Below are 23,493 nucleotides of genomic sequence, written 5' to 3'. Positions count from 1 at the left end.
CGGCGGCTTGCCTCTGAGAACATACTCTTTGATGAATAAAATCAACTGTGTCAAAAGGCAACATCCAAAACCGAATATATTTTAGGCCACGCCCTACTTCAACAAATTGGTGACTGGCACCCCCCACTCCCCCTCCTGAATGTTTTTAGCGACGGCCCTGGCTATACATTCGAATAGCCTAGATACCGAAGCTAAGCAGGTAACCTCTCTGATTAGATTCAAAACTTTACTCTCAAAATTGTTGCTTTTAATGTAAAAATTTGACATATTAAGAGAACTAGAAAAGATTAAACAGGTGAAGATATAATTATCTAAATGAATCAGAATCATTTACAAAGTGAGACACCTCGAGCAAAAGGACACTCTGACATCCTTTACTTTACATCCTTTATTAAGATAAACGCACTAAATGAAACACTCAACGGTGGATGGGCAAATAAATCATCGACTGAACCAATAAAATGTAACTTGTGTGAAGCTATTCGGGGAATAGCTCTTGCAAACTTTACTGTAATAATGACCCACTACTTAAGCGTTTCAAAATACTTAATTTCAATAAAACTTACAGAACAATTAGAACTCTTGAAAATTGATTTGTCGACACAAAAAATGGCATAAATCATCATAAGGCAAATCTTTCGCCATGGTTTCTCTTTACCATCCAAATCTATTTAAAAAGAACGTTGCTACTTCTCTGGGAATCAAATTCTAGAACCACTTTCCAATAGAATTGAAAATTATTTCAAACTGTAAACGAAATATTTGAGAAAAGCGATCAAGTTCAGTTTGGACACCAATCTTTTCACTTTCTACTTTTCTTTTCCTTCCTTTCTCTTACTGTTGTCATCGTTTCCTGCCATTTTATCAAAAAATATGAAACACAGAAATTTGAGTCTCTGACGATATCTCAACCTTTTCATATGAAGTGCCTATTTTATTTTTATATCTTTAGGCTTCTTTTGATATGCACGACATCGCATTCTCGTATATGATATATGAGAGATATTTCAAGACGCAACCCCCCGAAAGAGTGCAGCATTTCAGATGCTTGTTGGTATACAAGATCAGCACATGAATCTAATCCATTAACCATTTTGTCGTTACCTGGTGTTAGATACTTTGAGAACTAGCGCGCCGAAAAAAGCTACTCTTTGGTGGCAAACAACTTTTGGTGTCATAAAAACTGCTCGATTTGCTCCTAAGGCACTACACAAAGGCAAAAACAATACAAGACTGCTATGGCATTGGAAGCATCTCATTACACTCTTGTTTCCGGCTTCACATCGCAATAGAACATTCACTCGTACCAATTCTCTATGAATACTTTGTTGTTTGGCAATAGCAGTATTGGCAATGTCTTAGCAGTATTGGCAATGTCTTTTTCGTCTGCAGCATTGGCATAGTCTATAACTTACTATTTAATGGCTTTTCTTCTTAGGCTTCGGTTCGATTTCAAATGACGCGGAAACCTTCACATTAATATGTACAGTTGCTGCCTCCACCCGCGCATTTATTCCTTGATCCCGCGTACTGCCATCAGTTGATGTAGCACCTACCACTTCGGAAGAGCTTTCCTCTATAATTTCAATCGCTGAGCCAAGCTTTTGATTAAGAAATTGTGCGATTGCTTCTGCCTTCATCCGGGCATTTTTGACAGCATTCACGACGGCTTGTCGCCTGTGAAGGAAGAGCAAAAAGAAACCTTTAAAGTCTTTCGAGGTTTATACACTGACTTTTTCAACAACAACAAACTCTATCTGGTATTCTTATCGGTGAAAAGCTTTGCCTTCCAGTTCCACTCTCTGGACAAACCAATGAGTAATTCATTGGGATTGTACTTGGGCTGATATTTGCCAGCACTATATTGCAAAAGAGATTTGAACAACGTTGCCTCTATAAATTAAAATAAAACATTTTTCTTCAAGTACCTTCAAAACTAGCTATTTTGATTGATAATTTGGCTTTCAACTGAAGGGTGAGACAAATAAAATCTCAGTGTGAAATGAGTGTAGCATAAAATATTAGTCTGGAGGACATTCCAAAGAAACTCTGCTTATGGCAAAAAAAGTGAAGTTGCAGATTACAAGTTAATCTTTGTCCTACATATCAGACATATTAAACATACCTCACAGCATCAAGCTTTCCTTTTGAATGGCTAAAAGATGGTTTGCCAACTACAACATTTTCATCAAGTTTTTCCACTAAGAAATTGCAAACATCTTCACATACTTTAAAGTCAAAAAATTGGACATTGATTTCCAATTGCACTTGGTATTGGTCATCTACACGTTCCAATGATCTGTGGGTACTAAACTGGGAGTCCTTAATGCCATTGTTACGCAGAGTTTGGAGGACATAATCAGCCCTCCTTTGAACACTGTGCTTTGCCGCTTCCACGGTACCCTTGATAACAAAAGTAATAAAAACGCAATAATACCTACAGAAAGGTATGTACTCTTGTATATCAATTGATTTTTTGCATATAAACTTTTTTGTATAAGAATAAATTCCATAAGAATATTAAGGCACACTTGCTGAGATTCAAGAACAATTTAAGAATAATGCAACAATTGATCTATTCCATCTTCATCAAGAATTAATTTTTTTGTTTATCTGATTTTTTTGGATCCGATCCCTGAAATGGCAATGCTTTTACACGGACCCGATCTAGAACCATTTGCGCTTACACGGGAACAGATCCAGATAAATTCAACAGGTTACGCGCATGCGCTTTTCGAAAATTAGCGCTCATATGACATTTACAGAACTTCGTGGGTGATAAAAACACAGTTCAACCTCAACATGGGGGGAGGTAACGCTAAGAAGGGTAAATTTTCATTGACCGAAGAAAAAACTGCGCTAATTTGAAAAGTAGTATTGGACTACAAAACTTCAAAGCTTGCAGGTGGACAGAATTAAGAAAATATGAGGACAAAGTATGACAACATATCGTCAAAATTTCGTAATAATTCTTCAACACAGTAGTCTATTAACTTGATGTCGGTTTTCTGGCGCCAAATAGCCACAGATTATATATTCAAACTACCTTCCGATCTGGATCAGATCCGCCCGTTTACATGGGATCTGGTCAAGATCGGATCCATACAGGATCACATCTGAAAGCAATCCCAAAAGTGTTTGGATAGTGGATTCAAAAGTATACAGATCCACCAGATCCCATGTAAACACAAGACCTCTTTTGGATCCCATCCGGTTCTGATCTGCTCTCATGTAAACGGGCCTTAAATGCCAGTTTCACGCTATACGTCTTGAAATAGACATATCTGGCCTTGGAGTCATTAAAACTATAATGCAACCAGGTTATACCTTTTGTCGCTTAAGAATATAAATTTAAAATTGAGGAATATTGAGGTTCAGCAAACAATTAGGTATTCTTAAAAAAAGTGTGTGTATCTATCAACTTTCAAATAACCCATGAAAACAGCCTGCCAGCTATGACAAATATCCAAAGAACCCTAAGCAAGCACTTGCTGAAAAATACACCTAAGTTTTGTATGCTTTGTATTTGGATGTTTCTGCTTATGTCACTACAAACATGATCATAAAAAATTAATTGAGTCGTAAACATTGATGAGAAATTTCAAGAGATGGTAATAAGGACAGAAATGATGGGTTAATAAGGGGTTATGTACCTTTAGACTTTTGTACGAAATAAAAACATTGGCAAGGTCAGGTAGAAGTTCAGCTTCACCAGAATCTGTAACTGCCACTCTGTTAGTTGCCTTTGATACATCTCCACTTTTATCCAAAAGGTCTTCTTTCATCTTAGCTACATCATTTGTAAAAAACTTTCCAAATGTTTGAGATGGACCAAACCATTGATGAGACATCTATTGAAATACAATGCCATCTTATTTTCAACATAAAAACAAATTGAAGATCATGGTACTACAGCTTCGAAATAGCTGCCTCTACATGATAGAATTGATAATGATCTTATCTGTGAACCCAGCAACAAATGCAACTGGCAAAAGATTCAACCTTCTCAACACCAGAAGAATCAAAACTGGCTCTTTTGGACAAAAGCACCAGGAAAAATCAGTTCAGTTAATTTTTAAAAAAAATCCATACATGCAAATCTTTTAAAATACAACAACAGGTTACAAAAGATGAAATAAATTACATACAATGAGAAAAATAGAGAACAACAAATATTTATAATTTTACAAAAACCAGGGAGATTTGCATGCAGGAATTTCTTAAAGGAGGAGCTCTCTCAATAGATAGAAAAAGAGAGGAGAGAGAAAAGATTCAAAGAGAGGTTTGATTGCCTAAGGAGCTCAATGAAATTGCAAACCAGTTTATAATCCTGACTTAAAACTACCTTAACAGTATTGGAAAGTTGCATGTCATAAGACTTTTTGATGACAAATTTACCTCTTTGTTTTGATTATTAGGATTATCCCCAGACAGCAACAAACAATGTACTTACATTCATCCTACACATTATTTGCATGTAACTTTATTCTGCTTTCTCCCATCAATATCCTATAGATGCCAAGAAGCATGGATCTCAATTCCCAGAGAAATTACCTCAAGCACAAATATAAAAGTTTTGAAAGCAAAGGTCTATCAGCCAATTCTTGCTTATGCCAAATTTGCAAACCATTTATAGGACAAGTGAGCAAAATGGGTTTCATAACATTGTGACCCATTTTGACAGGTAGGACAGGAAACCCATTTTGAATACTGAACTGTTAACAAGTGCGTAATAATGTACTAGATACCTTACCAGCAGAGATAAACACCCTTTTAATGTATAGTAGCCACTTATAGAGCCAGTTATGGAAAATAAAGTTCCATATAGTAAATTTTCAAATATGCAAAACCATGGGCCTTGTTGCTATTCATATATTACTGTAATATAAGTTGCTACCTTGAATCAACTCTTAAGCATCTTTAAATTATTTGTTTTGTTTTTAAGTTATGCAAAACTTTGCTTAGCTTTCCTTTTGCTTTTTCTGTGTTAGAAGAAAATATGCTTTCCTGCATGCTGACAATAAAACTCAAATGGCCAACCCTTCAAGAAAGACGCTTTGTTGCAAGGTCATGTCTCTTCCATAAGACAGTAAATGATAATATTGCTGTTAACATTCCATCCTACCTAATGGCACCAATACAGCTTCAAGGAATACAGGCAACTTAAAGAAGAGACATTTAAGAGGAAGCTTCAGAAAGAAATTGAACTGAAGAACATAAACATTGTTAATCCACGGACGCACGATGTTCACAGACAGGTGAAAGAATTGCCTTTAACTGTATAGATATTTCTTTCAATTCTATTCTAGCATGTAACTTTTATCATTAATTTGCACCTCTATTAATTCATAGATGCCACTGACCAATCCATTACCACAATGCCCTCTCAATGTTCCTTTTAATTTTTAGTCCCTTTTTATTCGAACACTCGTTTGTTTCATTTACTCTGATGAAGCCCTATATGCCGGGTCAAAACATTAGTATTACTTAAATTTAATTTATTTTGAAAATTGTATCTTGTTACATTGGATTCTTGTCATGGTATTGCTTTGTTACTGTATATCTTTCGTATTATTACTCATTGCAAGATAAACAGAATCCGGCGGACAGCCTATCCTGTGGTTCTTCCTTCTTACACAACATATTATTTTTTGCACTTTGAGTATTATACCGACCGATACTCGGTCCTGCTCAGTATCAATGCAGAAGTAGAAGTAGAAAACATGTTAACAAAGCCACTTTTCAGCCTTGACACATTAATTGAAAAGTTACACAGATTTGAAAAGTTAGAACAAATCATGGAGTTCTTGACAAGACCAATGTTGATTGACCAAAGATCGCCCTATTATTGGTTAACCTGTTGATTGCTCCAAGATTTTTCTTTTGGCTTTAGAAATTTACTCTGATTCAAAGTCATTCGGTTTAAGAATGGAGTTAGAAACTAGGGGGTTAGATAAGCTTGAGAAAAAGAAAACATCAATTGGTGAATTAATTGATGGGAATTTTTACCACTTTTTGTTTTTAAAAGAATCAATTATTCACAAATATTGATGAATTTTTAAAGTCTGAAAGGCGACCGGCCTAGATTTCGACAATCACAAAACAAGCAGCTAGTAGTTCAACTTGCTAATACTAGGAAAATATTTTGAATATTGACCTTTGATTCTAAAGGAATATAATGCACACATTTGGAAAGCTGCAAATGGTTTATATTCTTTTTATACACTTTTAGCAGTCTTTTAAACAGCTTTATCATAAAAAGTGCACGAAGTGGGCGCGACGCCATAGTTCAAACCAGTCATACAAAAATTTATACATATGACAGTCTCAAGTTTTTGGAACCCTTGTGATACTATGTATAGAGGATAAGAAAGCCCTCAAAAGATACATTTGGCATCAGTACCTGGTTTCCAGCGGGAATTCAGCTTTCATAACAAAAGAGACGTCTTGACCCAAGAGCTTCCATAGTTCGTGTTGACAAAGATAAGGGTGCACAGCAACCATGTTCAAAACGAGGCTGTGCGTGTGGGGGGCACCTCATTTTGTGGGGCACACTGATCTCTACAAAAGACCCCACCACAGATCTTGTATAGAGATAAATGGTGCGGAGGCAGGAACTCACTAAAGTTTGTTGATTTTAGTTTTGAATAAAGCAAGTTTGATGGCAAAGTTTATAAAATCTGGTGATGAAGCCATGAAGGATAAGTTGTATATGTATAATGAACTTATTTGGGTGGGTGAAAAGGGATAGCTTTTAGATTCAATGATCTTCAAAGAATCGATTATCTATAACCAATATGAAAAAATGACTTTCTGTGCAACTCCTACGCTAAAATGTACAACAAACAAAGGGGAAGAAGGAAAATTAACTAAAGTTAACAAAGGAAAGGGGACCAAAGAGACGATCCTTAAGCGTGCGTACTTTTAGAATAACCCCCCGAAACATACCTTTTTGTCAAAAAATCCTTTGGTTCAAGGGAGCGAAAAAATAAATTAGGCTTTTCGACCCTAATCAACTATAGGTTCTGTTATTGTTGTAATACCCGCTGATTTACATTAAAGGATGAATGCACAAAATTGTCATAGTATGTATATTGTTTTTCTTGGGTGGTATCCACTTGTAATGTAATGTAATGTAATGTAATGTAATGTAATGTAATGTAATGTAATGTAATGTAATGTAATGTAATGTAATGTAATGTAATGTAATGTAATGTAATGTAATGTAATGTAATGTAATGTAATGTAATGTAATGTAATGTAATGTAATGTAATGTAATGTAATGTAATGTAATGTAATGTAATGTAATGTAATGTAATGTAATGCAATGCAATGCAATGCAATGCAATGTAATGTAATGCAATGCAATGCAATGCAATGTAATGTAATGTAATGTAATGTAATGTAATGTAATGTAATGTAATGTAATGTAATGTAATGTAATGTAATGCAATGTAATGTATTCATTGCACAGATCCTAAGATAATAAAGGTTTTTAACTAGCAGTAAAATAAAAAAATAATTAATAGAACAAAAACCTATAAGTAAATATCACCAAATGTAAGTATAGTCCTTATTATATTAAATAAAATTAGGCTAGAAAATATGTACAAGCATAGAGATAAAAATTACATTATATATTATAGTCTGTAAAACTACATTGATTTTAAGTTTTGCTTAAACTGGAAAAACGTTTTTGATTGCTTCACTCTTGATGGTAATTTGTTGAAGTCAGCAGTGGCTTGATACAAGAATGTTCTATGATGGCTCGCCGTTGTCGACATAGGTACGTGCAAGTGGTGTTGTTGTCTTGTATTTTACTCATGAATTTGTGAGTTTGCATGGAACAATTCAGATAGATATTGGAGGCCTGCTTGTTTAGACATTTGTACAGTAAACAGAGCCTATGAGTCTTTCGTTGTTCCTCAAGCCTTTTCCACTGAAGTATGTTTAAAGCTGGTGTCACATGATCAAACTTACGCATCCCAGTAACTACCTTTGCCGCAAAGTTCTGAATTGACTGAGCTTTGTGTAGTTCTGTTTGTGACGCATTGCCATAGACATATCGCCATACTATACGCTTGAGAGTACACATGCTTTCACAACCTTTGAAAAAGTTTCTCTTTTCATACAGTTTCTGATCTGTTTCATTTGTATTAGCTTCCCTGCACAAGATTTCTTTAGCTGAGAGATGTGGCTGTTCCAGGAAGTGTTTGATCAATCTGCATACCAAGTATTTTAACCTCCTTTGCAGCCTCAACTCTATTGTCCTGAATATATATTTTTAAACATGATGGTGGAATTTTCACAAGTTGCTTATTTGTGCCAAATATGATAAACTGAAACTTGTCGGGGTTTGCCTTTAACTTATTTGCAGAAAACCACTCAAGTATCAAATTAATATCATCCTTCAACATTGAGAGCGTTTCTTCAACCTTTTCATCTTTGCAAGAGGAGTATAGCTGTAAGTCATCAGCATACCCATGTATATTTGAGTCATTAGATGATAGTTTCTTAAGCATGGCTGGTATCTCGTTTATGTACAGTATGAATAATGTGGGTTCCAGGACAGATCCTTGTGGTACACCGCAGGGGACATTTGCTGCACTTGACAATATGTTGCCGACTTTAACGCATTGAAGTCTGTTTTGGAGGTAACTGTTGAACCAAAACATTGAATGAGTGTCAAAACCATACTTAAGTAGATTTTTAAGGATTATTGGGTGGTCAATGGTATCAAATGCTTTGCTAAGATCCATCAGTTTTGTGGTTGTGATAAGGCCTTTGTCCACATTACATAAAATATTATCAGTTATGCTTATGAGGGCAGTTTGAGGCAGCCTTTCCGCAAGCCCGGGTTAAAACATACCCGGGTTAAAAGTTATCCGTTTTGAAAGTGAGTCAATGGAAACGGTATTTTTCTTCGACCCGTTTTTAATCCGTTTTTGATCGTTCCCACTAAAGCCGGGTTAAAATGTATCCAGGGTGAAAAGTTGTAAGAGAAATCAGTATTTGCATCAATAATCCTTTAATTTCTGTCGTTGTAGGCCAATGGAAGCAACATTGACATCCAGGATTTGTTTTTTAATTTTTGGCACCATTTCAATTCTTAAACGTTGTTGTTGTTGCAAGTGGATCAGAAGTTATCCGGGTTCGGCGTTTCCATTAACTTGCAGGTGGGTCAAAAGATACCCGGGTAAAAACTGACCCACGTTGAGACCCGTTTTCAAACTTATCCGTTTTTCAAGTGGGTTAGTGGGAACGCGACGCAGAAACGGATAACTTTTAACCCGGATATGTTTTGACCCAGGCTAGTGGAAAGGCTGCCTGAATTGAATGATTCTTGCGAAACCCAGAGTAAAATTTTGTGAGAATATCGTTATCTTTCAGATAGTGGACCATTTGTGAGTTTACAACCTTTTCCATCAGTTTGGAGAGAAGTGGTAACACAGACACTGGACGATAATTTGCTATTGCAGTTTTAGCTCCAGCTTTAAAGACTGGAGTAATCGATGACGATTTCCATATCGAAGGGAACTGTGCAATGCTCAGGTTTAATATGGATGCAATTGATGGGGACATTATGTCCGCCACAATTTTCAAAGATTTGATGTCAATGTTATCGGCGCCAGTTGCTTTATTAGATGTTTAGCAGCCAATTTTTTACCTCAGCACTTTTTACAGTCTTAAAAGAGAACTTAGATCTTATGTTCAAAGGAAAGGGGAAGCTCTGTCTAGTTGGCTGTAATTTATTTTTGGATCATCACACCAATTTCTGAGAAAAAAGTGTTCAGTTTATTTGCTTGATCTTTGTTCAATCACTCAGGTGGAAGAGGGTTACTTTGCTTTTTTGTTGGAGCAAGTCGCTTAATACAGTTCCACATCTGTTTAGGGTTGTTTTTACATTCAGTTAGTGTCTTTTGAAAGAAGGAGACTTTTGTATCTCTCACAGCCTTGATAACGCTCTTTTTCGCCACTAAGTTTTGCTTCCATACTATTTCAGATTTGTAAGCTATTCCTTTCTTCCTGGTATTGTCTCTGTTGTTGATTAGAGTCTGTAGTTCGTGTTTAAACCAGGGCTTTGGTTTTGATCAAATTTTTATTTTCCTCAAAGGAGCATGCTTATTTAATGTGTTTGTGTAAAGCTCATTCCATTTACTAACTGCCTCATTTATGTCATTTGTTTCGAGACAACCCTTCAATGGTAGCTGTGAGACATCAGCTCTGAACTTTTCAGATATAAAGTTCTTGTAAGATCTCACTGTTTTTGTAATGGGTGCTTGGCTCCGGACACTTTCTCTGCAGTATACCAATGAATGATCACTTATAGAAGAGTGATATACTCCTGATTTGATTGTGTTCAGGGTGGCTGTCTTAATAACCAAATCAATCAAGGTTTGTGTCTCTGCAGTTACCCTTGTTGCCTCAGAGATTACCTGACTAAGGTGGTAAGATGATATTATCTCAATAAGCTCTTTATTGGGGCTCTCTTGTGATCGAAAATCCCTAACCACCAAGATCTCTTGGTTAGTTGATATGGCTTCAAGCAAGGTGTTTTCAAGATCAGCCACATGGCTAACTGTGCTGTTTGGAGGTCTGCAACAGGCTCCAAGTATAATTGGTTTACACCCTCCAATGCAGATTTTCACCCAGAGTTGTTCTATTGTGCTGCTTTCTGAATAGGTATGTCTCAGCTCAACAATCTCGTTTATATCAATGCCATTTTTAGAGTAGATCCCTCCCTCCACCTCGCTTGTTTGCTCGGTCAACTCGAATGTCACAGTTGTAGCTTTCAATCATTAAAGTATGTCTGTCAATTTCCTTGTTCAGCCAGGTCTCTGTTACAACCAGGGCATCTTTTCCAGACTGATCTAACAAATGCTCAACCATGTGTTTTGATGGTAGCAATGACTGCATATAATTATGAGCTATTTTCATGTTTACGTCATATCTTCTAAAAGTAGCTTGTAGAAGGTTAGCTGCGTTTTGATGAGGCCCCACTGTCTCCTCTGGAGTGAGTCGGTCATGATCAGGTGGTGTTTTAGGCCCATTGATTATCGGCAGAGCATTCAGGTTAAGTCTCCTTATACAAGCTTACACTTATGTAGACTATACCTTAATCACACTCGACAAGATGGTGTCGAAGGTAAAATTTACAAAAATCGCATGACTGGGATTTATTTCCTAGGCAATCAATTTCAGAAATCTTAAATTAGGCTATATTCGGGCGAAAAATACTAACGTATGAAATGTTTTCGCCTCTCCTTGTCATCTTCAAATTCTGTGGTACCAAAGGCATATCTAAATAGGTTGTATTTTGCAATCATTGCTGATTTGTGATTAGCACATTTTATGAAAATGAAGCAGTCATCACTGGTATGAGAATACTGCTGGTAGCGATCCTGACAATTATTCCAAGAAAAGGAGATAGACACCAAGGCTAGAAACAAATAACATCAACCTTTCGATTCAACACTGATTAATTTTCTCAACGGTAAACACATCTTTAACAGTGTATCACTCAAGTTATACGACGATAGGAAATTAAAAATACTTAATTGAAACATACACATCAAACGAAGAATCACGTATATCAAGGTTTGTTCTGCTGCACTTGATCTAGAAAAGAAACACGCCTTATCAAAACTTTGGAACATTATCTTCTGTTTTATATTTGTTAGATTGTAAGATTGCAGATAGATTTTATTTGTTAGATTGCAAAGACTTAAAACGAAGACAAGACTATAAGAATGGGGGTGGGGGTGGGGGTGGGTGTTAAAACAATTGATGCTTCACTGTTTCTGGTATAGTGTCCTATCAGTTTTAGTCTGTGTTAGCATTCTGTCAGTTAAGAGAATGGTATTTTTGCCCCCGTACAATACAGATTTTTAGCGTTATCAAAAATAGACGTCCATCCCACGCCTATTCCACGCTCATTCTGATCCTATTAACAGTGATTTTCCTCCAGACGACCGAAGAGGAAGTTTAGTTGCAGTGGCGGACACTTAACTGCTTACTGGGGAGGAGGCCAAAGAGATACAATCTGGGGATGAAATCCCCGGGAAAATGTTCCGTGGCCAAGCCCTTTTCACGCTCGGAAAACATGGGCAACGCCCATAAAGATAACATCATCAATGCCATTTTTAGATGATTTAAACCTTTTTTCTAAACAAAATCTCTTTAAGATATTCCAAATTAGCAAAAAAAATAAAGAAACACAACTACTGGAAGAGGATATGGAAAGTGGAGTAATGTTAATGGGGCCTTATCATAGAATAGAAATTTTCTTTACATCAAGCAAAACATTAAGAGAGAACACTTTTCCCTTCATTTAAAAATCCCTAGCTTTAGATAAAGTACCAATACGTTTTTCAAAATGACAGAATTTTCTTCTTTTAATAAACTTGCAACCTTATTTAATGTTAACATGGGATTTGCTTTTGCTATTTTGCAATAGAGTAGGCCCATTCTATCAACTTACTCATTGAATAAAAGTAGCATGAGGCAATCTTTTATAATTCTTTTAGAAATAAAGTTGTTCCTTTTACTATGAAATTGTTTGTATCCGCCACTGTTTGGTTGGAAGTTTTGCTAAAAGCAGATCTTATAGACATGAGAATCTCTGCATATGACATGCATAGAGAGCATTTCCTTGTAATTTGACGTTCATTCGCATATAATCTAATAAAGTGTCAAATACAGCTTGGGTAAAAAGAGCATAAGCAAATAACAATAATAGCTATGGTATTGCCACCAAAGCTTTAGAGTGTCCTGAAGCCTGATTTGTTACTGATATTGTACCTTTTAATGTGCTTGTGTAAGTCCTAGTAGCAATTTCAACTGACTTTAGAAGTGAAGAGTTATTGGTGATTTGATCTGCAAAAAGATCGTTGTTTTCTTCATTTTATTTGGTTTGATTTGATTCGATTTGGTTTAATGCGGCAAAGAATGATGAATTCTTTATGGTGTAAGCGAGAGTGAAAGCTAGATAGCACTTGACGACAAACCTGTCAGCCATTCGACACCTTCATGAAGCCCTTCCCCTGTCAACGCATTGCTAGCACTGAAAAGTAATATAGTCAACGTTAAGCATGCCGCCAGTGTAGGGAAGAGTGAAATAGAGGAAATATGCGGAGAGAAACGAACAACTCGTTATGAAGCTAAAATTATATTTAAGTAACATTATTCGAATTACAAAGGGCATCAAAGAAAAAACTATTTATTGGCAGCCTTCGGGCGTAAAGAGACAGTCATCAGGAAAGACATACAGCCAGAACTAAAGGTGACACTGGGCATTTCTTGGAACAGCTTGCAAATGACCCGAGACGAGGCGAAAGAGGGGTGAGGGAGTCTCAATTCTAGGCCAAGCGAGGATACAGACACAGTGCCTGGGGTTTTCCAACCTCATATGTAATTAAATCAAATGACTAACTGCTTTTGAAGAACAAAAGGTAACAATCTCAATACTGCAGGAATATATTTCTGGATGAACTGTGACTGCTACTACGAGAAGTTTGATTTAGCTAGTCAGTAAATATCGCTAAAATTTTCGATATTCTGGAAGATTCTTTCAAGGTATTGTAAAGAACAACTTACTCCAAGCCAAAACTAAAATATTTCTAGCAGTTTTTATTTGCGATGATTAAAGATTATTACCATATATGCCAGGGCTTCTCTTTGATATTTTCTAACTTTAAAAGGCCTGAAACCTGAAAAAGGAAAATGATTTGTGAAATCCACACAAGAGCCATATCATAAGGCAAACAAGAAAAATGTTGAATCTACAGCTTTAATATCCATCATTTAGAACGTCTGCTACCAAACGAGTCTTATCGAAGAACATTTAAGTTTTTGAAAAACATTGAAGTATTTTACTTACTTTTACAGACGATAATGATTCCCTCAGGTCCATCTTATTTGCAAAGAAAAGTATTGGAATCTTTTTAGCTTTTATATCTACAAAGAATTGAAGCAAATCAAAGGAATGTTTGGTGTACTACAAACTTTGTAAGTTTGTAAAAACTTGCAAGAAACAAGAATCAAAGCAAATATAAATTAATGAATTACCTGGGTGCTTTAGCAGTTCATCCAGCTCTTCTTTTGCAACCACCATTCTCAGTTTATCACTACTGTCAATTACAAATATGACTGCTTGGGCATCCCTAAATAAAATTAGCAAAGAAATGATAAATGTCTAGGAATTTCAAGCAACCTATGAAGATCTTTACTTAATAATGGTTATTTTCTAATGCCAATTTTTGACTAATCAATATCATAGGGCTACAGATTAAAGAATTATATGAGAAATGTTGAATTCTTAGGTATTGTTTACTTTGAACCAGACTTGAATCTGAAGTGAAAGAATAGGAGATGTTAAAGGACAGTCTCTGTTTACCTTGTTAGAAGCTGCTAATTGAAAAATCAATTATGGCAATGACCGGTTCAAGAAGTTCTGTTTTTTGGCTAAACGCTATATGTGATGAAAGCCTTTTATTTTGAAAGGCTAGGTATCAGAGTGGCAGAATATTGGACTAAAAGCAGTGAAAACACAGGGACCATCCATCCATCCATCCATCCATGAGAAATAGATTCATTTAAAGTTACAAAAATGAAACCACCATTTTTGCCTGGAATGACAGATTGACAGTGTTGAAAACGACATATGCATATATGTTTGCAGTAGAAAAAACATGGGGGCAATTCAGTAATACGGTACACAATAAGACTTTGACATTGTTTTGCAAAGTGCTATGTAGGCTTGACTGAATTAAGAACCATAGGCAACTTGTCCATTCAACTATAAATATTTTGCAGCATAAAACTAGATGTAATGTATGAATGTATTATTCCTCAAGCAGTCAAGTTGTGTGTTTTCCTCTTGCTTTGCAAGTTGCAATAAGGCATTTAAAAAGCGCACAAAAAAGTTTAGGCTCAGTGAAGAAAAGGAAAAAATACATGAGACTTAGCTGCATCACAACATATTGCAAAAAGGGAAGCACAGTGATAAGGGCAAAAAAGCAATGCCCTTCTATTCCCTAGATGAATTATGCAGCCATTATACCAAAACTGTATCTACAAATTCTAGCACCAAATGGCATATTAGATTCAAAATGGAAAAACTACAACTTAACTACTGCAAATATGCTTTATGGATTTAAAAAGTGAACAATGAAGCGTGTTCTTAATTCTAATTTGTCCCAAGGCAAAGGAACATAAAATAGAACTAAAAAAAAGAAAACTTTTTGAAGGAAGCATAAACTGCAAATATTGTAAAGAACCTTTACATGTTGTATCAGGGTAAAATAATGCAGAGAACAAAAGCAAATGCCTTTCAAAACAAATACAAACTTTACTTGTAATAGTGTTCCCATAAATTTCTGTATCTTCCTTGTCCTGACATATCAAATATTGTAAAGCTGAGCCTGCAATTAATTTGTTAAAACAACCAATCAAAAACTAATACTTTGTAGAGCCACAGCGTTAAAAACATGTGTGCCAAAAATTCAATACATCATATATTTGTTAAAGCAAGTTAACTAAAAGTGGCAACAAAAATGGTCATGTGGACAATGGTTAACTATTTAAATTAAACTACCATGAAACAGAGGTGGAAATTCAGGCTTTCATTTGGGGGGGGGGGTATGGTTTTCCAACAAGATAACATCATGGCCCACGTCTAATTTTAAAGAAACTGCACATTTTGACATAAATAGTTGATTCTTTGACGGGACTCTTTAGAAATCTTTGCTAAGCTCCCCATAATAAAGTAGCAAGAAGAATAATCCATTTATGATTTTTGATATCAAGATAGATATCTCATCTAAGACAATTGATGATGCAAGAGGTAGACTGATTACACCTTAGACAAGTCATACATTCTTTTTATGCATTTTATCTTGTTTTCATCAGTGAGAAATATGTTTGAAAATAACTTATTTGGAAGAATCCGATGGAAATTTTGGCTAATCTTTGCGGAATGGAAATATACAATTCACAAGCAGTTTGATTTTGGTCATATACTGTTTGATTGATTATTTAGTACTGGCTAATATTTTACCAGCTATGCTATGTTCAAATTTTGCAAAAAGGGCACAGAGAGGTTATAAAGACCCCTGGGATAAAAAAGGAAACGTGGATCACCTGCAAGCCAAGCGAGCAGAAAATTTGGCAATTACGCCCCTTAGATTAGCTCAAGGATTTCTTGGAGTAATTTGGACATGTTAAAGGGTTGTCAATTATCTGATGAAAGCCCAAATTATCTGATGAAAGCCCAAATTATCTGAAGAAAGCCCAAACTACCATGAAATGCATCCCCAGTTATCAAAACAGACAATTTTCATGTCATATGATACAATAGCAAAACAAAGCTATCTGTTAAGTCTGAATATGCTAATGGTTATTGCAAAACATAGTTTGCCTCTAAGCTGTGCTCCATTCCTTTCAATCTTTTTATCACATTCTTTAAGTTTTAATTTATCACTATGAGTGCCCAGTAAGTTTCCTGTTATTTCAAAATGAAAATTCAAATTGTTAGTGAGATTATGCAGACAAGAAAAGAATATATAAAGATAAAAGTAATAGTTTTCTGTGATTATTTCACCAAAAAAAGGAAATTCTACTTATGTGTTAATTAAAAAGCCAAACCAAACAGTTTAGCACCTACGTGCAGTGGACTGACTACATAGCAGTTTAGCACCTATGTGTAGTAGACTGATTGCATAGCAGTTCAGCACCTATGTGTAATAGACTGATTGCATAGCTGTTAGAGGATAATAAAATTATATAGAGGACATTTTCTCCATATATTTAAGCCAACAGTCCCTCTAATAGAACATTTTAAATATTGCATGCAATTTCGAGTTTTTGCGTACAAAGCTATCCATTTTAAAATGAACTCAGGAGTGCATTTGCGATACTCTACAAACTGGTTCACAGGGGCACATTATTTTTTAGTTAATATATGTGTGAGTAAAAAAAAGCTGCAGGATAGGCTGTCTGCCGGATTCTGTGAATCTTGCAATGAGTATCATATAAATACAAGGATGAAATTCAGGAACAAAGCAAAACGACAACGAGAATCCAATGGTTTAAGATAAATTTTCAAAATAAATTAAATTAAATGAATACTAATATTTTGCCCTAGCATACAGAGTTTTATCAGAGTAAATGATGCTGCTTTGCTTTGTTCCTGTATTTTATCCTTGTTTTTTCACACCTTGTCAATAAAAATTGATGCTTGCCAGGTGTTAAGTACTATGCACATGAAACAAACTTTTTTGGTATACTTTAAAGGAGCCCCAATTAACTTTGGACCCAACAGTCGTAAATGCAGCCCTGTAATTTGCTGTCATGTTCTTGTATATTTCTGTAGTTTAGTTGTTTGTCACGGTAGTTATTATTTTATAAAACCAAACAAACTAAAATCATAATAAACTAACAAATTCATTTAAAATGATATCAAAATTAATATGTATCAGCTTTAAACAATGAATAAAGACGTTTCTATAAAATATGAAGCTGCTGCTAAAAATTTATGCTCAATAATTCATAGCAATGTCTCTATCAAGATAAATAATAGAGGAATCATTGAAGGATGCTTCGTCCTTCTCTTTTTCAAAATAAAACTATGGTTAAAGATTCGTTGTTAGAGGCTGTTTATACTAACATAGCTAATAAAGTTGGAAATTACCCAGTCATGGATACTTTTTCAACTGTAAAGCCAATCGTCGGCACAATATCTGAAGACTGCGATTTATCAGGTTTTAACTTGTTTATTATCGTTGTTTTCCCACTGTTGTCAAGCCCGAGACAGAGAATGCTCGCCTCTTTCTTTTTCACCCCAAAGAGTGCTGTCAGCCTGTCTAGAAACCCCATGTTGAAATATTTTTAGGTTCTGTAGTATTTCCTCTTGCAGTGCGTTTACAGTAGCGTTGACGGCCCTGCAGCGGTCGTTAATGGCTGCCAAATGTTGATAGTTGTGAAGCAAACTAGCTCAAGCAACAACAACATCAACAACAGCAACAACGAAAAGTATTTATTAAATTTAATTTTTTTTTAAATTACATTTCACTACATTGGATTCTCGTCGTCGTGTTGCTTTGTTCCTGACTATTTTTCGTATTAGTACTTATTGCAAGATTCAAAGATTACGGCGGACGGCATATTCGACTGAAAAGGTCTTAAAAGTTCTAGGGCTCTGAACGCAAATTATTGACATCATAACATGAAGATTTATTTCTAAATCTTCACTTTTGAATGCATGTGCAAAAAGAACACGCTAAAATGTCTGTAAACGTCTTTAATGCACACAGCAGTACACGCACATCATTAACAAGCCGCCAAAGCGTAAATATTCTTTATATATTCAAAAAGTGTTTAGGCATAAAAGATATTAAAGACAGACATTATAGACGTTAACACATTTTTGTGCTCTAGAAGCGGGAATGGCTGCATTTCCTTCGGTATATTTATCTTTTCAGAACATTGCGTCACAAGCGTTGATGCAAGCCTTACTAAAATGAAAGTATGCATTTGATGGCAGTGCCGATTGGAATCTTTGCTCAGTGAGTGGATCTCTGTAGCACCGCCCTGTTTTAGTGACAATCCCCAGATCCATGGGGGTGGTTCGCATAGCCGGGACCCAAAAATCTAGCTTGACAGCCGTAGTAGCTTGCAACATTTCTGTGGCAGGATTTCAATAAAGTAAGAACATAGCCGCTACCAGATGTTCTGGAAACCCGGTTTGCATCTCCTGATGATGACCAGAAAGCAGTTCTGGATGAAGCTGTTGGTCTTCGGAACGTTCTCCGGAGGCAGGAGACAAGAATGACTGGCCTGAAGTCTGTTAATATGATATTGGCAAAGGCTGGTGTTGCTGCTGGGGCCGAGTAGCCACTTTGCTGCGGTTGCTCTTTTTGAATGTGCCTGTCTAGGCGTTCTATAAACTTTTTAACTTGTTCGTCTTTTATGCCCTGCTCGCTTCTCTTTACCCGCAAAAAAGAGATAAATTATTTGACCACTAAGAATCGAGCACTTTGTCTACAAACTTAGCTAGTAAAACTGAAGGAGTTACTTAATAATTTTGTTAAGCATAGTATGACTGCTTTTGTTTGCCACAATTGAACATTTTTCCTTGGAAAGTAGCACTAAGAGCACTGAAGCATTATTCATATCTCCTTTCAAGCAAAAAAGCTTCATTATTTCCAAATCAGCTTCAAAGTTCATTGAAGAAGTGAGCGATGTTTAAAGACCATCTCTCCTGCAAGCTTTTACCTGCATCAAACAAACGCCTAACGGAATCGGCAGGGGTTGTTTCGGTTGAACTGCTGGACAAACTGAGCAAAAAAATTTCTTTCTCTCCCACCACATTAGCATGACCACAGATCCTAAATCCCTTTTCCCCTGAAGCAGTACTTTGATTGGAAAACTGCTTTATTTCTGCTTTTGTCATACGATACCACATGAGGCTGTGATGATGGCCGTTTGCTGGTTATCATATTCGAATTTTTGTCAGCTGGTCTTTGGACAATATTCCTACTTTCACTCAGAAGTTTGCATGCCTTTTTTTTATTTCCTGTTGAATCGATGTTGGATTTCCCGCAAGGATAAGATTTGGCAGTGAAATAGAAGGGGCAGAAGCAGAATTGTCTATTTGCCGCTCACTTTCGGTGGATTGGTATGGCGCGATAAATGAATTGAACCTCTACATTAGGCTACAAAAAGAAATAAGGTATGTTTAAAGGAACTAGAAAAAGTGCCATTCAAAAACCATTAAAACAGTTTAATAGCCACAATTCTTCCGTTTGTCGTGAGTTAAGGATTGTCAAAAAAGTAGTTCTAATAACTTTTTAACGATGTCACCCATGCGATTGACTAAAATGAAGCAAAATAAGGGAATGTAAGACGGTAAATGTAGCACGAAATAATATCATACCAATCTCTTTGCCCTCTCCAATCAATCAATCAATCAATCAATCAATCAATCAATCAATCAATCAATCAATCAATCAATCAATCAATCAATCAATCAATCAATCAATCAATCAATCAATCAATCAATCAATCAATCAATCAATCAATCAATCAATCAATCAATCAATCAATCAATCAATCAATCAATCATTCAATCATTCAATCAATCAATCAATCAATCAATCAATCAATCAATCAATCAATCAATCAATCAAAAACTTTATTAATGTGTCAAAAAATATTTAGCTTACAAGCTAATTGGGGACACAACGAAAGAAGTATATAAAGTTAAATTAGAGCATAAAATATGAAATTACAGTATAATTATTAAAACATAAAAATTTCTAAAAATCCTATGTACAACTAAACTAAAGTCTACAGTCTCAAAGAGTTTCTAAGTCCATTCTTTTTATACATTTCTTGAATTGGGTTATTGTTGTCACCTCCTTGATAGCTCTCTTTAATTTGCTCCACAGATATAGGCCAAAGTATCTTACTGAATGTTTTCCTTCTTTTACCGTACGAAATTTCGGAATTACAAAGTTGCTGTTTCTTAATTCATAGGGAGTTTCTTTTACTGCAAACAAATCCTTTATAAAGTGTGGGGCTATGCCGTTTTTAACTTTATACATAAGTATGGCAATGTCCTGAAGTCGTCTATTCTGGAGAGATGGCAGGTTTGCTTTCATAAGGAGTTGTGCATATGGCGTAGACTTATCATTATAAACAACTCTAAGGGCTTTCTCTTGGAGTCTCTCTATCTCCGCAACTTGCACCTTGCTTGCAAACTCGCTATAGATCTTGCAAGCTACGGATCTTGCACGCTACGGATCTTGCACGCTCCTTTATCGATGATAGCAATCTTTCGTCCTGGCTAATGACTTCCTTGCAAATGAGCCTAACTGTCTCCTTAAGTGTAAGGGTTTTAAGAATCGACTTAATGCACTCATTTGCGTTTTGTGTGTATTCTAGAGAAGGATTTCAACAGCCGCACGTTTCCCGTACTCCAGCTATCATCGATGACTTCATGCTCCTTTTTTTCCAGCTAAATACTTATGAAACTTGGAACAAATATTTCCTCTCTCCATCCACTTGCGCTCGATTTAACATCATTCGTGTGCCAACGGCTCGGCTGTTGCAACATCCAAAAGAACTTTTATCCTTGATATCACCGCATGCTTTACCAAACGCCTCTTCGATATAAGTATTGTTATCCTTAGCACCTAGACTGCAGGTGTTGAAGGCTGGGTCGACGCCCAAGACACTCCAACAATAGTCGGAGACGATGAATCTGCGTATGTCGCTCATTGTCTATCATTTGCCAATAAAACACTCAACACTGGAGCTGCTCTAACATCTCGTACAAATGCATTTGGCTGTTCGCAGGTTTCTTTGCACAAGTCTACTAGTTCTACTACATCACCTCTCTTCTTTACGGCACCTCCTTTCTTACTATGTCGTATATCTGTTTCTCTTGGAACTTTTCCTTTCAAATTCTATCTGATGCTCACCAACATCAAAGTAGTATTGAACATAAAATAAAGGTTGGATCTTACCAGATTCCAAGTGCTTGACGCTGACAAACACCTTGTGGAAATCCCTGTGATTGTGAACACAAAGATTGTGAAGATGCGAAATTAAAGTAAATCATCAAAATCATAGACAAGTAGAACATCGATTGCAAGTGCAGGTTCTGTGGTGAGAAAGTAGAACAAAGACAGAGGCCAAAGGTTTGTGAATAAAAGCACAAGAACAAGCGAACATAGAGTAAATAATCACAATCATAGACAAGTAGAACATCGATTGCACGTGCAGGTTGTGTGGTGAGAAAGTGGAACAAAGACAGAGACGGAAGGTTTGTGAATGGAAGCACAAGAACAGGCGAACATAGAGTAAATCATCACAATCATAGACAAGTAGTTCATCGATTGCAAGTGCAGGTTGTATGGTGAGAAAGTGGAACAAAGACAGAGACCGAAGGTTTGTGAATGGAAGCACAAGAACAGGCAAACATAGAAAAAATCATGAAAATCATAGACAAATAGAACATCGATTATAAGTGTAGGTTCTGTGGTGAGAAAGTGGAACAAAGACAGAGACCGAAGGTTTGTGAATGGAAGCACAAGAACATGCGAACATAACTTAAATCGTCAAAATCATAGACAGGGAGGACATCGATTGCAAGTTCAGGTTGTGTGGTGAGAAAGTGGAACGAAGACAGAGACAAAAGATTTGTGAATGGAAGCACAAAAACAAGCAAACATAAAGTAAATCATGAAAATCATAGACAAATAGAGCATCGATTACAAGTGTAGGTTCTGTGGTGAGAAAGTGGAACAAAGATAGAGGCCAAAGGTTTTTTGAATGGAAGCACAATAACAGGCGAACATAGAGTAAATCATCACAATCAGAGACAAGTAGAACATCGATTGCAAGTGCAGGTTCTGTGGTGAGAAAGTAGAACAAAGATGGAGACCAAAGGTTTGTGAATGGAAGCACAAGAACATGCGAACATAACTTAAATCGTCAAAATCATAGACTAGTAGAAAATCGATTGAAAGTGCAGGTTCTTTGGTGAGAAAGTGGAACAAAGATGGAGACGGAAGGTTTGTGAATGGAAACACAAAAACAGGTGAACATAGAATAAATCATCACAATCATACACAAGTAGAACATCGATTGCAAGTGCAGGTTGTGTGGTGAGAAAGTGGAAGAAAGACAGAGACGGAAGGTTTGTGAATGGAAGAACAAAAACAGGCAAACATAGAGTAAATCATCACAATCATAGACAAGTAGTTCATCGATTGCAAGTGCAGGTTGTGTGGTGGAACAAAGTGGAAAGTGGAACAAAGACAGAGACCAAAGGTTTGTGAATGGAAGCACAAAAACAGGCGAACATAGAGTAAATCATCACAATCATAGACAAGTAGAACATCGATTGCAAGTGCAGATTCTGTGGTGAGAAAGTGGAATAAAGATAGAGATCAAAGGTTTGTGGATGGAAGCACAAAAACAGGCGAACATAGAGTAAATCATCACAGTCATAGACAAGTAGAACATCGATTACAAGTGCAGGTTGTATGGTGAGAAAGTGGAACAAAGACAGAGACCGAAGGTTTGTGAATGGAAGAACAAGAACAGGCAAACATAGAGAAAATCATGAAAATCATAGACAAATAGAACATCGATTATAAGTGTAGGTTCTGTGGTGAGAAAGTGGAACAAAGACAGAGACCGAAGGTTTGTGAATGGAAGCACAAGAACATGCGAACATAACTTAAATCGTCAAAATCATAGACAGGGAGGACATCGATTGCAAGTTCAGGTTCTGTGGTGAGAAAGTGGAACAAAGATAGAGATCAAAGGTTTGTGAATGTAAGCACAAAAATAGGCAAACATAGAGTAAATCATCACAATCATAGACAAGTAGTACATCGATTGCAATTGCAGGTTGTGTCGTGAGAAAGTGGAACAAAGACAGAGACGGAAGGTTTGTGAATGGAAGCACAAAAACAGGCGAA

At 36.2% G+C, this 23,493-nt stretch overlaps 2 protein-coding genes across 3 annotated transcripts; both read right to left on the bottom strand.

Moving 5' to 3' along the window:
- Positions 1 to 296: 296 nt before the first annotated feature.
- On the bottom strand, positions 297 to 6,521 carry LOC135685295 (interleukin-1 receptor-associated kinase 1-binding protein 1). The gene is made up of 4 exons (XM_065201189.2): positions 6,404 to 6,521; positions 3,654 to 3,851; positions 2,126 to 2,403; positions 297 to 1,677 (listed from the first exon to the last, which is right to left on the bottom strand). Exons 2-4 carry the CDS (start codon positions 3,849 to 3,851, stop codon positions 1,419 to 1,421), a joined length of 735 nt encoding a protein of 244 aa, XP_065057261.2. The 5' UTR covers positions 6,404 to 6,521; the 3' UTR covers positions 297 to 1,418.
- A 4,931-nt stretch (positions 6,522 to 11,452) lies between these two features.
- On the bottom strand, positions 11,453 to 18,002 carry LOC135685296 (ADP-ribosylation factor-like protein 6). Of its 2 annotated transcripts, XM_065201190.2 has the most exons (8): positions 17,691 to 18,002; positions 15,355 to 15,423; positions 14,069 to 14,163; positions 13,881 to 13,957; positions 13,658 to 13,710; positions 13,009 to 13,064; positions 12,803 to 12,877; positions 11,453 to 11,620 (listed from the first exon to the last, which is right to left on the bottom strand). In XM_065201190.2, the coding sequence occupies exons 1-8, from the start codon at positions 17,873 to 17,875 to the stop codon at positions 11,595 to 11,597; spliced, it is 636 nt and encodes a 211-aa protein (XP_065057262.1). In that variant the 5' UTR covers positions 17,876 to 18,002; the 3' UTR covers positions 11,453 to 11,594. The 2 variants fall into 2 exon arrangements, with proteins under 2 accessions (XP_065057262.1, XP_065057263.1); XM_065201191.2 differs by lacking the exon at positions 12,803 to 12,877 and having other exon boundaries at positions 17,691 to 18,000.
- Positions 18,003 to 23,493: the final 5,491 nt, after the last annotated feature.

Source organism: Rhopilema esculentum, chromosome 15 (genome assembly GCF_057945365.1).
Source record: "Rhopilema esculentum isolate cy_ngs chromosome 15, ASM5794536v1, whole genome shotgun sequence".
NCBI lineage: Eukaryota > Metazoa > Cnidaria > Scyphozoa > Rhizostomeae > Rhizostomatidae > Rhopilema > Rhopilema esculentum.
Note: the sequence above shows the minus strand (reverse complement) of the source record. Positions and strands in the feature narration are given on the sequence as shown.